Raw genomic sequence first — 14093 nt, forward strand, 5'->3', positions numbered from 1 at the left:
GGACTCCCGGCAATGGCCATACTGCCAGGTTGCCTATGCTGCGGGTGAGTGGCGCCTGTGGGGTGGCCCCTGGTTGGAGTGGATTGCATAAGGGTGGTTACCATGTGATGAAGTGTAGTACATCATCACTTGCTGGTGGTGAAAAAAACACCAGCAGTCTCTAAGTGTTCACGAGATTAATTAAATGCACAGAAGTATGACCCCAAATCGTTCCCCTCCCTGGCAACTCCATGGGAGGAACATCAGGCTAAGGATGGCAGCTTATCTTATTCGCCCCGGTACCTGTATGTTCGAGAGCTGATGGGGAATCTTTCATGACGATGAAGCCTCAGTTTTGGTTGAGCATTGAGAGAACAAGTTAGGGGAGGTATCATATTTCACAGGGACCTTCTTTTGCAGTCTGACGATGGGCTACGCACAAATTTAGTGTGATGAGGTGTATATTTTGTCCGACGTGTCCACTGGGGTCTGAGGGATAATCAGGTTGCCACCGGTGACTTCATCTTGGCTTTCGATGGTGATACATTGTCCGAGAAGGTCAAGGTGATGGTGTACCACTGTGATGTAACTTGATACGTGGCTTTAAGTGCTGGAAGTTCGGTCATATGTCTTCCTGCTGTACTTACAGCTTCACATGTCGAGATTGCGGATTCCCGTCACTTCCCAATACTCCATGTGCCCTGCCTCCCATCTGTGTCAACTGTGGAGAGCACAGTTGGCCGTGCTTGCCAGGCTGCAGGACTTTCCAGAAAGAAAGGAAAATAATGGAAAACAAGACCTCAGACCGATTGACCTTCACTGAGGCTAAGAGAAAATTTGAATGCCTGCATCCTGTGCATATGACATCGTCTTACTCGGCTGCTACAACAGTTCTGGCACCATCAGCTCTGCCATCCCTAGTCACCTCTCAGAGCTGGAAGACTACACCTGCCCCCTTGATGGTGGGCGGCATTTCCCTCCCTGTTGCTCTTGCACCATGTCCATCCCCACTTCTAAGCCGGAGAAGCATAAGTCTTCCTAGGCTTCTCTTTCTAGGAAGGGATCCCTTGGGTCACTCCCTTCCCAAGTTTCTGCTAGTGGGAAATCGACACTTTCCAGCGGCTGAAGAGCCCAAACGCAGCTGGTCGTAAGGCTTCACGCTCATCCTCAGTCCTGGTGACTGAGCCAGTGAAGTCCTCCCAGCCAGGGAAACCGAAGGAGCAGTGAGAGAAATCCAAAAAGAAAACCCCTAAGACCGCTACCTACAGGCTCTGTGTCTGAGGATGGGGTGGAGATTTTGGCGTCCGCTGAGGACCTAGATCTCCCCAGACCCTCAGACACAATGCTTATATACTGCTCAGGATGACGTCATTTTCCAGTGGAATTGTGGCGGTTTTTTCCACCGACTGGCTGAGCTATGGCAACTGGTTAGCTTTACACCTGCTATCTGCATTGCCCTCTAGGAAACATGGCTCCCAGCAATGCGGACCCCTGCCTTTCGCAGCTATAAGGGATATTACAGGAACCATAGCGACTATAATCGAGTGTCAGTTGTAGTTTGCGTTTATGTCCTAAACTCAGTCTGTAGTGAACCTATGCCTCTTCAAACCCCTCTTGAAACTGTGGCTGTCAGAATAAGGATGATGCAGGAAATAACTGTCTGCCATGTATATCTTCCTCGTCCAGATGGTGCAGTACCCCTGAATGTATTAGCTGCACCGATTGATCAACTCCCTAAACCTTTCCTACTTTTGGGAGATTTTAACGCCCATAACCCCTTGTGGGGTGACACTGTGCTTACTGGCCGAGGCAGAGATGTCGAAACTGTACTGTCTCAGTTCGACCTCTGCCTCTTAGATACTGGGGCCGCCACACATTGCAGTGTGGCTCATGGTAGTTACTCGGCCATTGATTTATCACTTTGCAGGCCAGGACTTCTCCCATCTATCCACTGGAGAGCACACGACAACATGTGTGGTAGTCACCACTTCTCCATCTTCCTGTCATTGCCCCAGCATCAGACCCATGAATGCCTGCCCAGATGGGCTTGAAACAAGACAACTGGAAAACTTTCACCTCTGCTGTCACTGTTGAATCTCCTCCACACGGTAACATAGATGTGATGGTTGAGCATGTGACTACAACAATTGCTTCTGCGGCAGGCCTATTATCTACCAATGCAAACACAATTGCCAAGCACTTTGCTGGAGCCTCTGCATTGAAGAATTCTTCTCCCCAGCCTTTCGCACTCTCAAATGACGGCTGGAAGGGAACATCTTCTGATTCACTACATGTCACAGTGAATCCTATAACGCCCCATTTACAGAGTGGGAGCTCCTATGTGCCCTTGCTCATTGCCCGGACACAGCTCCTGGGCCTGATCCGCTACACAGCCAGATGATTAAACATCTCTCATCTGACTACAAGCGACATCTCCTCATCATCTTCAACTGGATCTGGAGTGATGGCGTCTTTTCATTGCAATGGTGGGAGAGCACCGTCAATCTGGTAAAAACCCGCTTGATGTGGATAGCTATTGGCCCATCAGCCTCACCAACGTTCTTTGTAAGCTGCTGGAATGCATGTTGTGTTGGTGGTTTGGTTGGGTCCTGGAGTCGCATAGCCTATTGGTTCCATGTTAGGGGGGCTTCTGCCAGGGTTGCTCTTCCATTGATAATCTAGTTTCCCTCGAGTCTGCCATCCGAACAGCCTTTTCCAGATGCTAACACCTGGTTGCCGTGTTTTTTGATTTACGAAAAGCAATGACACGACCTGGTGACATCATATCCTTGCCACATTGTGTGAGTGAGGTCTCCGGGGCCCACTTCCGATTGTTATCCGAAAATTCCTGTTACTCCATACTTTTTGTGTCTCACGTTGGTGCCTGCCATAGTTCCATCTATATCCAGGAGAGTCGAGTCCCACAGGGCTCTGTATTGAGCGTGTCTATTTTTAGTGGCAATTAATGATCTAGCAGTAGCTGTCGGGCCCTCCGTCTCACCCTCTCTGTATGCAGATGACTTCTGCATTTCATGCTGCTGTTCCAGCACTGGTGTTACTGAGTGTTGCCTGCAGGGAGCAATCCACAAGGCACAGTCATGGGCTCTAGCCCACAGCTTCCAGTTTTCATCTGTAAAGTCATTGTGTCATGCACTTCTGTCGTCGTCGTACGTTCATCCGGACCCAGAACTTTACGTTCATGACCGGCCACTCACTGTAGTTGAGACATATCAATTCTTAGGAATGGTTTTGAACGCTCGATTGACTAGGCTTCCTCATCTTTGTTAGCTTAAGCAAAAGTGCTGGCAGCACCTCAATGCCCTCTGTTGCCTGAGCAACACCAATTGGGTTGCAGATCGCTGTACGCTGCTGCATCTCTACAGAGCCCTTGTTGAATCATGAATTGACTCTGGGATTGTGGTGTATGGTTCGGCAGCAGTGTTGCATTTACTTGACCCTGTTATATAGCACACATTTGTAGTTCTCCTATGCATCCGAATTACCGTCTCCTTTTCCCACCCGCAGCAGTCCATCTCCTGCATCAGTGGCCCAGGTCGGGGCTAATGATTGCGGTTTGCGTGCGATCGCTTGTGTCTGAACTGGAGTCCTTGCCTATACCACCTCTCCTCGAGGTCTGAATATGTACACCCCCATGGTGTACGCCTCGGCCACAGCTTCGTCCGGGCCTTTCATGTGGCCCTAAGGATTCCGTTAACCCTGCGGCTCTCTGCTGTCATTTTCTCTCGCTTCTTTACGTGTTGCGGGGCTGTGAAGTGGTTTACACCGACGGCTTGATGACTGACGCTCGCTTTGGCTAGGCCTATGTTCACGGCGGCCATATTGATCAGCATTCCTTACCTGATGGCGGCAATGTATTCACTGCAGAGCTGGTGACCATTTCTCGTGCACTTCAGTATCTCCGTTCATGCCCTGGAGAGTCTTTTCTTTTATGTACTGACTCCTTGAGCAGCCTGAAAACTAATGACCAGTGCTATCCTCGTCACCCTTTGGTAACGCCCATCCAGTAGTCCATCTATGCCCGGGAACGGTCCAGTCGTTCAGTGGTGTTCATCTGGACCCCTGGTCACGTAGGAATCCCAGCAAATGAACTTGCTGACAGGCTGCCCAAAAAGGCTACACGGAAACCACATCTGGGGGTGAGCATACCCTTGCACCGCAAGGTTTTTCAGCTTCGGGAGACGGAATGGCAAAATCTCAGTATGCACAACAAACTGTGACAACAAACTGTGAGCCATTAAGGGGTCTATGAATGTGAGGAAGTCCTCGATGAGGGCCTCTCGCAGGGACTCCGTGGTACTCTGCCAGCTCCGCATTGGCCATGCCTGGGCAACCCACGGCTACCTCGTGCGCCATGAAGACCCACCTTAGCATCGGTGCGGTGCCTGGTTGACAGTGGCCCATATTCTTCTGCTCTGCCCTTCTTTGACTGCCCCCCCCCCCCCCCCAACTTCATCTTCGTTTGCCAGACTCGTTATCATTGATTTTAGCGGACAATGCCTCATCAGCTGATTTTGTTTTACATTTCATGCATGAGGCTGGGTTTTGTCATTCGATTTGAGTTTTCGTGCATGCCCTTTGTCCTTCATTGTTTTACTCTCTTCTAACTGTTTCTCGCATCTCTCTGTTGTTTTCTTGTCCTCTTTTGTTCCTTTTAATGTTCCTTGCCTTTCCTTTGTTCTTGTGGTCCTCCTTTCTTTGTGTTTCATGTTATATGTCTCGTCTGTTTTATTCTCACACTTGTGTCATTGTTTTATTAGAAACAGGGACCGATGACCTCGTAGTTTGGTCCCTTTCCCCCTCTTTTAAACCAGCCAGCCTCTTCCCTCTTTTGCCAAAGTATCAGTTCTTATCACATAAGCCACAACAGATTGACAGGATGTGCATGAAGCAGTCAAGTTGGCCTTTCTGCTGTGTCAATGCTAATATGCCTTTGGTCTCTCTGTTTGGTTGTAGCATGTAATCACTCCCTCAGTGGCAGTACTTAACCATATCAGCAGGCAGCCCCTCATATAACTTCACGTGGCCAGGCTGAACTGTTCTCTTCAAGGCCTCTTGTGTTTGCCATTGGCAGTATCTCACTTTTACCCAACTGTGCCAAGTAACTACAGCATAAGACACCTCTGTTCTTCAAGAGATCCAGCCTAAGGGATCGTGGCTCATGACACTTCTGCAAACTCTCGATATAAACTTATAACTTGGCAGTTACGTGAAGCACATTTAGTTTTCCCTGCACTAGTTCAGCTTAAACGACAATGTCCATTGGCTGTACTTCTAACCTAACAACTAATTCCCACATAATCCAATGGACTTCCTTTGCTCTCCTACAGAAACATCTCTCCTCTGAACTATCCCTTACAGACTAGTAAATTTTCATCACCAAACTCTTAATTGTCTACAAATTCTTTAGGAGTCACTTAACAGTAAATTCCTTCTATGCTTAGCATTTCTCCTTGTTTAGCAGGTGGCTTCTTGTCTATTATTACTCAGCTAACCATTACTTGCTTCAGGTAACCCAGTCCACTGGTAGTTGATGGTTAATTTTCTGCATGAGGTGGATGCAAGCATGCATGAGCTGGATACAAGCTTACAGGAAGCAAGATCAGAAACTCAGCAATATTGGAAACACAGCAGTATCAGAAACTGAGGTAGTCACGATCATAATGTTTCTGCAGTGCCTATCATGGTGCTGCCATATATGCTGGAACATTTGCTCAATGATAATACGAACCTTCTGTGATAATGTTATAAGCTCATCGAATGAATGAAGGAGGTGTGGTGTTTGGGTGTCATTTAAATGGGTAAACTGGATTTCCAGCATATCTAATGGTTTTTCTGGCCAGTAAAACAAGGGTTGTGTCAGGTTCGTTATGGTTGTTCCAGTAATGGTAGCTGGGAGATGGAATGTCGTACCTGCTATACCATTGACTAATATTCCACTATTCTGTAATTCCATCCTTGTCATTCCTTTGGATCGACCATCTTTACAAAAGTTCACTAACTCTGGCACAAATATGATATAAAACCAGTGCATACAAATCCTTTGAAAGTATGAGAATGAAGTCAGGACATCCCTGTGGCATCCTACCACATCTGCTATACCCATGAATAACTGCATGTCACATATTCGTTTGCTAGCCTGGACTGCCCTGGTTGGACATATCGTAATCATCTTCCCTTTGGCTTCAACAGAGCGCATCTGGTGACATCAATACGTAGTTATCCCTCTCATTGAAGACTGACAATGCCACATGTATTTCCACCTGTAAAAATTTCTTATTGGTTTCTCAATTCACTGCGTAGGGGTGGGTTGTGAAACATTGTTAATGCACATTCACTATTATCACAGGAAACTGAACCAATACATAGAGTCTGGTTCCAATAGTACCAATCTCAACTGTTGCCATATGCTAAAATAATGACAAATTATCTGCCATTGGTTTTACTGTATGCAGCAGCTCTGGCATTAATTCTTGCTGCACCCTTGCAGGCCAGTTAGAAAGAACATTAGTTATATACCAGGGATTGTAGCAGCCTTGCTATGGCCACTCTCACATCTAGGAAGTTCAGTCAAGCTTGTACCGTATCCAAATCCCAATCAGTTGCTCCTGTAGTTGCCTTCATATATTCTGTTAGTTCTGTAGTAAATTAGTAAATTATTGTACTGCCCTGATGTTATACAATAGACCTTACTGCAGACTTTCCAAGTGTGTAGTGTACAACTCCACAGTTGCTCTGTTGGTATCTGCTACCCCCTGCACCAGCATGTGCCAATGTGTTATTTAATTCCTGGATGTTGTCACCATCTGATGTACTAAACACTGTCCTCAGTGACTTTTAACCTGCATTGAGCCATTCCCTCTTCCATCGTAACGATGTATGTGATCCTGAATTCATCTCTTAGTGCAGCTGGTTCCATAACTGCTCTTGTATGGTGGTAAAAAACATGCTAAAAATCTCACTCATAGGAGATGACCATAGGAGTCATCATTGGGGGGGGGGGGGGGGGGGGGGGGGGGCATTTAAAAGTAATTTCTTGGAGTTTCTTGAATAACTCAAAAACCATAGTTTCTAACAAAAAAGTTTCCCAATACAAAATTAAACTATCTTAAATTTTCTACAAAATAGGTCTTATTCATTTTGTTCTCTAAGACCATCCAAGGTTGGTGTGGGTAAGTTTGATGGAACGGGACTGCTCATTTTCAAGTCTAGAACAGTAACCTGCTGTAATGTTTCCATGTTGCAGGGGATGGAAAAATCACTGCACCTTGCTGCTGTCTTGTCATTGACAGCGTATTGTAAACCTGTGTAATCGCTTGTAATCACTTGGTGGTGAATTATGAATGGCCAAAAGCTTGCTACACTTCTCTCACCATCGATTGTGTTACCGTAAATTGCATGAATCTCTTCCATTGAGGAATTGGGGCCACTTGTAGAATTGGCTGCACTGAGTGGAGCCACTTACCACAAATCCACAGTATATCACCGAAGGTGAGTGTGGATAAATTTGATGGAATGGGACTGCTCATTTTCAGGTCCAGATAGGTAATGGTAGCTTGCATTATTTTGGAATATTTGAAGTTCCATAACATCTATGTGAGTATTTGTTTTGCAAAGGAAGGCAATTTAAGCCTCTGGGCCTCTTCAGATGCTGGGAGAGCTGAGGCTGGGTTGATGCATGTGATACCCTTCATTCTGGGAAAAGTATTCCAGCCAGGAGACAATGAAACTGAAATTGTAATTACGTGTTGACAGCATGTTACTTCTGGGTTAAGGTTTTTGGTGTGGTAGACAGCTGACATCTCCAGCTGTTGAACTTTTTTGTGTATTACCTCACTTAACATCTGCAAAAAAGAACTCATTTAATAAACTGAAAAAACTCCACTACATAAACATGAATTAAGTGAAGTTAATTCATCCACTCATATAAGAGAACTGGGCAGAAAATGCTGGGGAGGTATAGGCTGTCTGCAAAATAAAAAGCTAGGAGCACTTGTGGCGGGGAGTTGCCATTCCTGGAAGAGCACTACATCTACATATATAACTACATCTATATGAATACTCAGCAAATCACAATTAAGTGCCTGGCAGAGGGTTCATCGAGCCAATTTCACAATAATTCTCTATCGTGTACAGCGCATGGAAAAAATGAACACCTTTTGGTGCGAACTCTGATTTCCCTTATTTTATTATAGTGATGGTTTCTCCCTTTGTAGGTCGGTGTCAGCAAAATATTTTCACATTCAGAGGTGAAAGTTGGTGATTGAAATTTCTTAAGAAGATTCCATTGCAATGAAAAAGACCTTTGTTTTAATGATGTCCACCCCAAATCCTGTATCATTTCAGGGACACTCTCTCCCCTATTCATGATCATGCAATAGAGCTGCCATACAAGATGACTATGAATCAATTTCCACTCTAGCAGTGTAGAACAATGTGCATAGATTACGTCCGTATGTGTTTCCTGCATTAGTGCATTAGAAGCTAGTATCTGTTAATGCACTTTGTGAAAAGTAAACACCTCCCAGAAATGTTTGCTCATGCATTGCCAGTGATGTATAATGAGCAATGTGGAAGGTCAGTATAACTTTGTGAAACACCCAAAAGCTACTTCTTGTGGTGTAGTGGGGTAGATAGAGCGGAAATTGCCTGCTTGCTCTTTAGTTTGGAGACTCATGAAGGAGGGAGCAGCATGGCCACAACTTCGTGGCCTGCCTCCCCTCGCACCCCCAGCACACAATTTGTATCTTAATATGGCTACTGCACTTAGACATAGTACAAATATTCAACATTTGTTTTAACCCCTTCATTTAACAGTAATCACTAGTTTTATACCCATAAAACTATTTTTATCTGTGATTTTTCCATGCATAGACTTGAACATGATCAGTCCCATTCCATCAGGCATATTCATGCCCACCTTGGAAGGTATTCTGTGGATGTGTGGTAATTGGCTCTACTTAAATAAATGCAGCCTATTCTACAAGTGCCAGCGATTCTTTACTGGGAGATATTTGCACAGTCTACCAGTAACACAATTAATGGTAAGAGAAGTGCAGTAATTTTCTGCTTATCCAGTAAATCACCACCAAGTGACTACAACACAATTACACAGGTTTACAATACATTGTCAACAATTGACTGGAGCAAGGTGCTGTGATTTTTCCATCCCCTGCAATGTGGAAACCATTAGTCCTAGAGAAAAACTGAATTGAACTACTTTTATAGGAAATTTAATTTTAGTTTAATTTTGTTCTTAGAAACATTTTTGATAGAAGCCGCAGTTTTTGAGTTATTTAAGAAAAACATAAAGAAGTGACCTTTAAATGCCCTTCCGTCCCCGTGCTCACACTGCATCGGTTGGGATTTTTAGTATGTTGTTCATTACACTCATACCATGTACAAAAATTTGCGACTACGCAGTCCCCCCCCCCCCCCCCCCCCAATTAGCTCATCCAGAGTGACAAGAATAGCACCGGATGTGGGAACTACCTCTGAATCTTTCTCCTGCTCTAAAAAGTTTTTGTGGACTGTCGTGTCTGAGAATTGTCTATGTACTTTAGTAAATTCCTATTCCGAGAAATCTTCAATCTGTTTTAGATCCTTATTTACACCTCTAAATTACTCATTAATTTTGTTTTGCATTAAGTCATCCGTTAATCACTTCTGGCAGTAACTCCTCTGCTAAAGATGAAACAGCATACTGTAATCATATCTTGCTGTTCATTTTTACAATTCAACCTTATTTGCTTTTAGCTTAGTAATTAAATCAGCACTTGACTTATAACTAGTTTCCTACTGTGTCAACTGCAACAGTGTGTATCACTCTTCATAAAAAAAAAAAAATGCTTTTCACACATAAAAATTTTATTTACTCCACATCATAAATCACCACCAAAAATGATAAAAATAAAAATAAAGATAAAAATTCAAATTGGGGTTAACACAGTCCAACTAACAATGCCTGATTAGCTCACTGCATTACAGATTGCGCCACTGGGTTACTATTGGTGGAGGTGTGGCTGGATCACTACACTGGGTTACTATTGATGGAGGTGTGGCTGATGCTGCTGTTCCCCAACACTGCAGAGAATGAAACAATTGTAGTCCTGTATATCATGGCTGCCAATTTTCTAACTCATAGACTTTATAAAATCTTTTTTTACATAATTGTTGTTGATTTATTTAATGAGTACTCATCAACAATTTAGTTGTTCTTAAATCTCATGAAATGCACTGCTGCTAATGGCTTGTGTACTGTGCCACAATTTATTCTGTTAACTTGGATCTCAGTGATAGTGCCAGATGCCACTTCAGTGGTGGCTTTTGAAGCCCAGTTGGGGCAGTTAGTGCAAACGAGTAATCTGCGCCAGGTGGTGAGACACTAGCTAGAAGCTATCGATAAGGGAAGGTGAAAGGAGCTTCCTTGGCTCAACCTCCCCCACTCAAACAAAAAACCGCATCCCCCAACTCTTTACTTCACGCTCTTTCTTGAAATTTTGTAAGTCGACTTTCATGGCATAATTTGCATCTATCTTTAGGAATCTAACAATTTCTGTTTTTTTGACATTGCTACGAGACTTTCTTGTGAATCAATAAACATATGACCATTTATGCCACCCTTCTTTGTATAGTTTCGATGTCCCCTGTTAATCCTGTTTGGTTGGTCCCAAACATGAACTGTATCAGATGAGTTCAAACACAGTGAACCCTCACCTCAATTACTAGTCAGTTTCATCTAGTTGTATGAATGAATTGATACTTTGCCATAATCTAATGTTTCTTCATGGCGTAATACAGAACTTATTTCGTAATAGCATTGTGTCATTTTTTCTCCATACAGATACGTGGAGGATCTACCAACGCAACAACTGAAACTGAAACTACAACATTTTATTTTGACTGCCATGAAAGACATCTTTCTGCCGTTATTGACAGATTTGTTCAGTTCTTCATTTCACCTCTCCTACAAAGAGAGGCCATGACACGTGAAAGAGAAGCAATAGATTCAGGTAGGTATGAAGTAATTTTGTCTGTGACATTTTATTATACATTTAAAAAAAACTATAAAATTGCAGTAAGACAGAATTACAGGTTAGAACTTAACTCATCAGGTGAAGTTCTGTTCGAAGACACCTAAAAAAGGAGAATCTTTTTTATCTTTTGGAACTGTTAGTTCCTTCTTTGTGGAGGAAAGAAAAAATGGCTAGAAAGTAGGGGCAGATTACTTTGACCCTAGCTAGTGAGGATAAGATGAGATGAGAGGAAGAGGAAGGGGGTAATACCTGAGATTGTATGACATGAAAGATAGTACATTGATAAGCACTGAGACAGCTTCAGTACAGAGATGGTAGAAGGACACAGTGAGTAGTGAAGATAGATTTGTAATGAGATTGAATATTTTTTATTTTTTTATTTTTGGAAATGTCATCTGAACACCTGATTTCAGAGTGAATCAGCATTTTTTTTTTTTTTTTAGTTTAAAAATTGTCCTTTATCTGTCTTCAGCAGCACTTAAATTTATTTGTTGAAAAAAATGAGCAACCAGGTGCACAAAATGCATTTTATTTCTCTACCTAACATCCTTCTTCAGAAGACTGCACAGAAAAATATTGCACAAAGAAGTACAAGCTAGATAAGAATATTTACATTTAAGAAAGAAAAGTTAACAATTGAAGCTAAAGAGATGGCACATACTTAGAATTATCACATTATTAGCAAGTGTGAAAAACAAGAAGTTGTATGCAGCATATTACTGTTGTCCTAAAAAAATTCAATATAGTAATGAAATGTGTTTATGCAAAGAGAGTTCATACGTGCTTACATATGGGTCACAGAACATGTTCAAATACGGTATAAGGAAACCAAACAGCAAAAGCAGTCATCATCCAGAAATGGATCAATAAATAACATGCATATCTTGAGGTTGGTCTCAGATTGGGAGTAAAAGCGTGATAAAATAATGAAACAAAAACTTACACAAATGTAGTAGCCTTAAAACATAAGTGAAAATGTAAGTGTGCATAAAAAGTGCATTAACTAATGTATAAAATCCTTATGACACATAAAATAAGTTAATACAAACAACATCTGGCACTATGGGTGGGAAGTTTAGGAGGTAATCGCTGGAACAAGTGTAGTGATAGTAGTCAACTAGCAGGGAACCAATAGGCAAAAACAAAGTGCAAAGCATATCATGGGGTTGGAATTGTAGCTGGATTAACGGAGAAACAATTCTCAATCAGTAGCTAATTACAGAGGAAAGGAAGTAACTGGTACCAGAATATCAGCAGGTTGCAGACACAATTCATGAAACAATTGAAAGTAGTGACATTTGGTTTAGAACACATCGCTGAACTCGTGTAGATAGGTCAATAGCATGCTCACAGGAAATAGGGCCGCACAAACATCGTGTGGGATGCTTCAAGGAGCCAGAAGCAATAACTGGAGTAACTAGACAAATGGTTCCTAATCAGTAGCCAAAACAAAGGATAAAAAATAACTGCACGAGAAAAGAAAAGTGGACATAGCCGTATGAAGCTGTTATAGTGAAATATATGGGGCAGTCAAAAAATTTCCATGCAAAGGCCGTACAGACCAGAATGAGTATGCCAGTTGGGCAAAATTGCTGCCAGCATTGAGACAATCATCCTGTCAATGCATAAGGTTGAAGACACCTGTTTTTTAAAACACTATGTCCTGTTGCCTGCAGAAGTCTGTAACTGCGTGCTACACATTGTCATCTGACTGGAATTGTCGACCCTTCAATGCCTTTCTTAGGGGACCGAATGCATGAATATCATAAGGGAAGAAATCAAGACTATAGCTTGGTTGCTGGAGTGTCTCCTACTTGAATTGATGTAACTTCTGTGGTACAACATTTACAATATGTTTTCAATATGGGGATGTGGAGTATCGTGAAGCTGCGGCACTCCTTACCACAGTTTTTCCAGTTTTCAACCAACATGCTGCCTTTTACACATTCTTCATTCTGTGATGGATGTGTAGTTGTGTTTCCTTCAGCATCCAAGAAAAGAAAAACAGTACATTAGTCTTATTTGTATGCATTTCATAATAACATTGCCGTAGTTCACATTTCTGCATTTATGGCACACACCAACACAAAGACGTAAATGCCACATTAATCCCGTGCCTACATCTCGTTGGTAATATACCTGCATCAAAATCGCACTATGTTGGACGCCTGTAGCAAAAATGAATCATCACCTTTTGCACTTTGTTTTCGTCTACAGGTTCCCTGATAGCATGTTATTGATCTCAGTGCACTTGTTTCAGTGATTAGTTCCGAATCTTCCCATCCCTAGTGCCATATGTTATTTTGTATTAACGTACTTTATTCAACATTAAGATTTTAAATATTAGTGAATATGCTCTTTATATATTTTTGTTTATGAATATGCTCTTTATATATTTTTGTTTGTTTTTTTAGCAACTACTGTTGCATAAGTTTTTATTTTATTATTTTATCATACTTTTACCCCCACTCTGAGACCAATCTTAAGATATGCACGTCTTTAGCTTATTAGCTCCAGTTCTGGCATGATGTCTGCACGTATTGTTTGGTTTCCTTGTACTTACGAGCTCTTTTTACATTAACACATTTTACTATTGTATTAAGTCCGCCTCCGAAGTGTAGTGGTAGTGTTTCCACCTACCACGCAAGGGGCCTGGGTTTGATTCCCGGCAGGGGACAGGGCGTTGTGTGTCCATCATCATCATTGACCCGCAAGTCGCTGAAATGGCGTCAACTAAAAAGGACTTGCAATATGCCGGGCGAACTCTCCCGCCTGGGACCTCCCGGCCAACAATGCCATATGATCATTTAATTTTTTTTCCTCATTGTATTAAATTTTGTTCTTGTATTTTTTTTTGGGGCTACTGTTATATGCCGAATACACCTGCTAATTTTTGATGCTCTATAATAATGCGATAATTCTCAGTATGTATCATTTACCTCGAATTGTTGAAATGTTCTTTCTTAAATTTTAAAATTTTTTCTAGTTTGTACTTGTTAGTGGTATATTTTTATGTACAGCCTTCTGAAGAAGGGCGCTTCTTTTTATTATATAACTTTC

General features: G+C 42.4%; 1 protein-coding gene across 2 annotated transcripts in view; it reads left to right on the forward strand.

The window, feature by feature from the left end:
- Nucleotides 1-14093, forward strand: part of LOC126354548 (nardilysin-like) — a 342605-nt gene that overhangs the window by 89478 nt on the left and 239034 nt on the right. For both annotated transcript variants that reach the window (XM_050004292.1, XM_050004300.1), the window contains exon 5: nt 10841-11009. In XM_050004292.1, coding sequence (XP_049860249.1) covers nt 10841-11009 — 169 coding nt within the window. The remainder of the gene's footprint in view (nt 1-10840; nt 11010-14093) is intronic.

The sequence above is a fragment of the Schistocerca gregaria genome, chromosome 1 (genome assembly GCF_023897955.1).
Source record: "Schistocerca gregaria isolate iqSchGreg1 chromosome 1, iqSchGreg1.2, whole genome shotgun sequence".
NCBI lineage: Eukaryota > Metazoa > Arthropoda > Insecta > Orthoptera > Acrididae > Schistocerca > Schistocerca gregaria.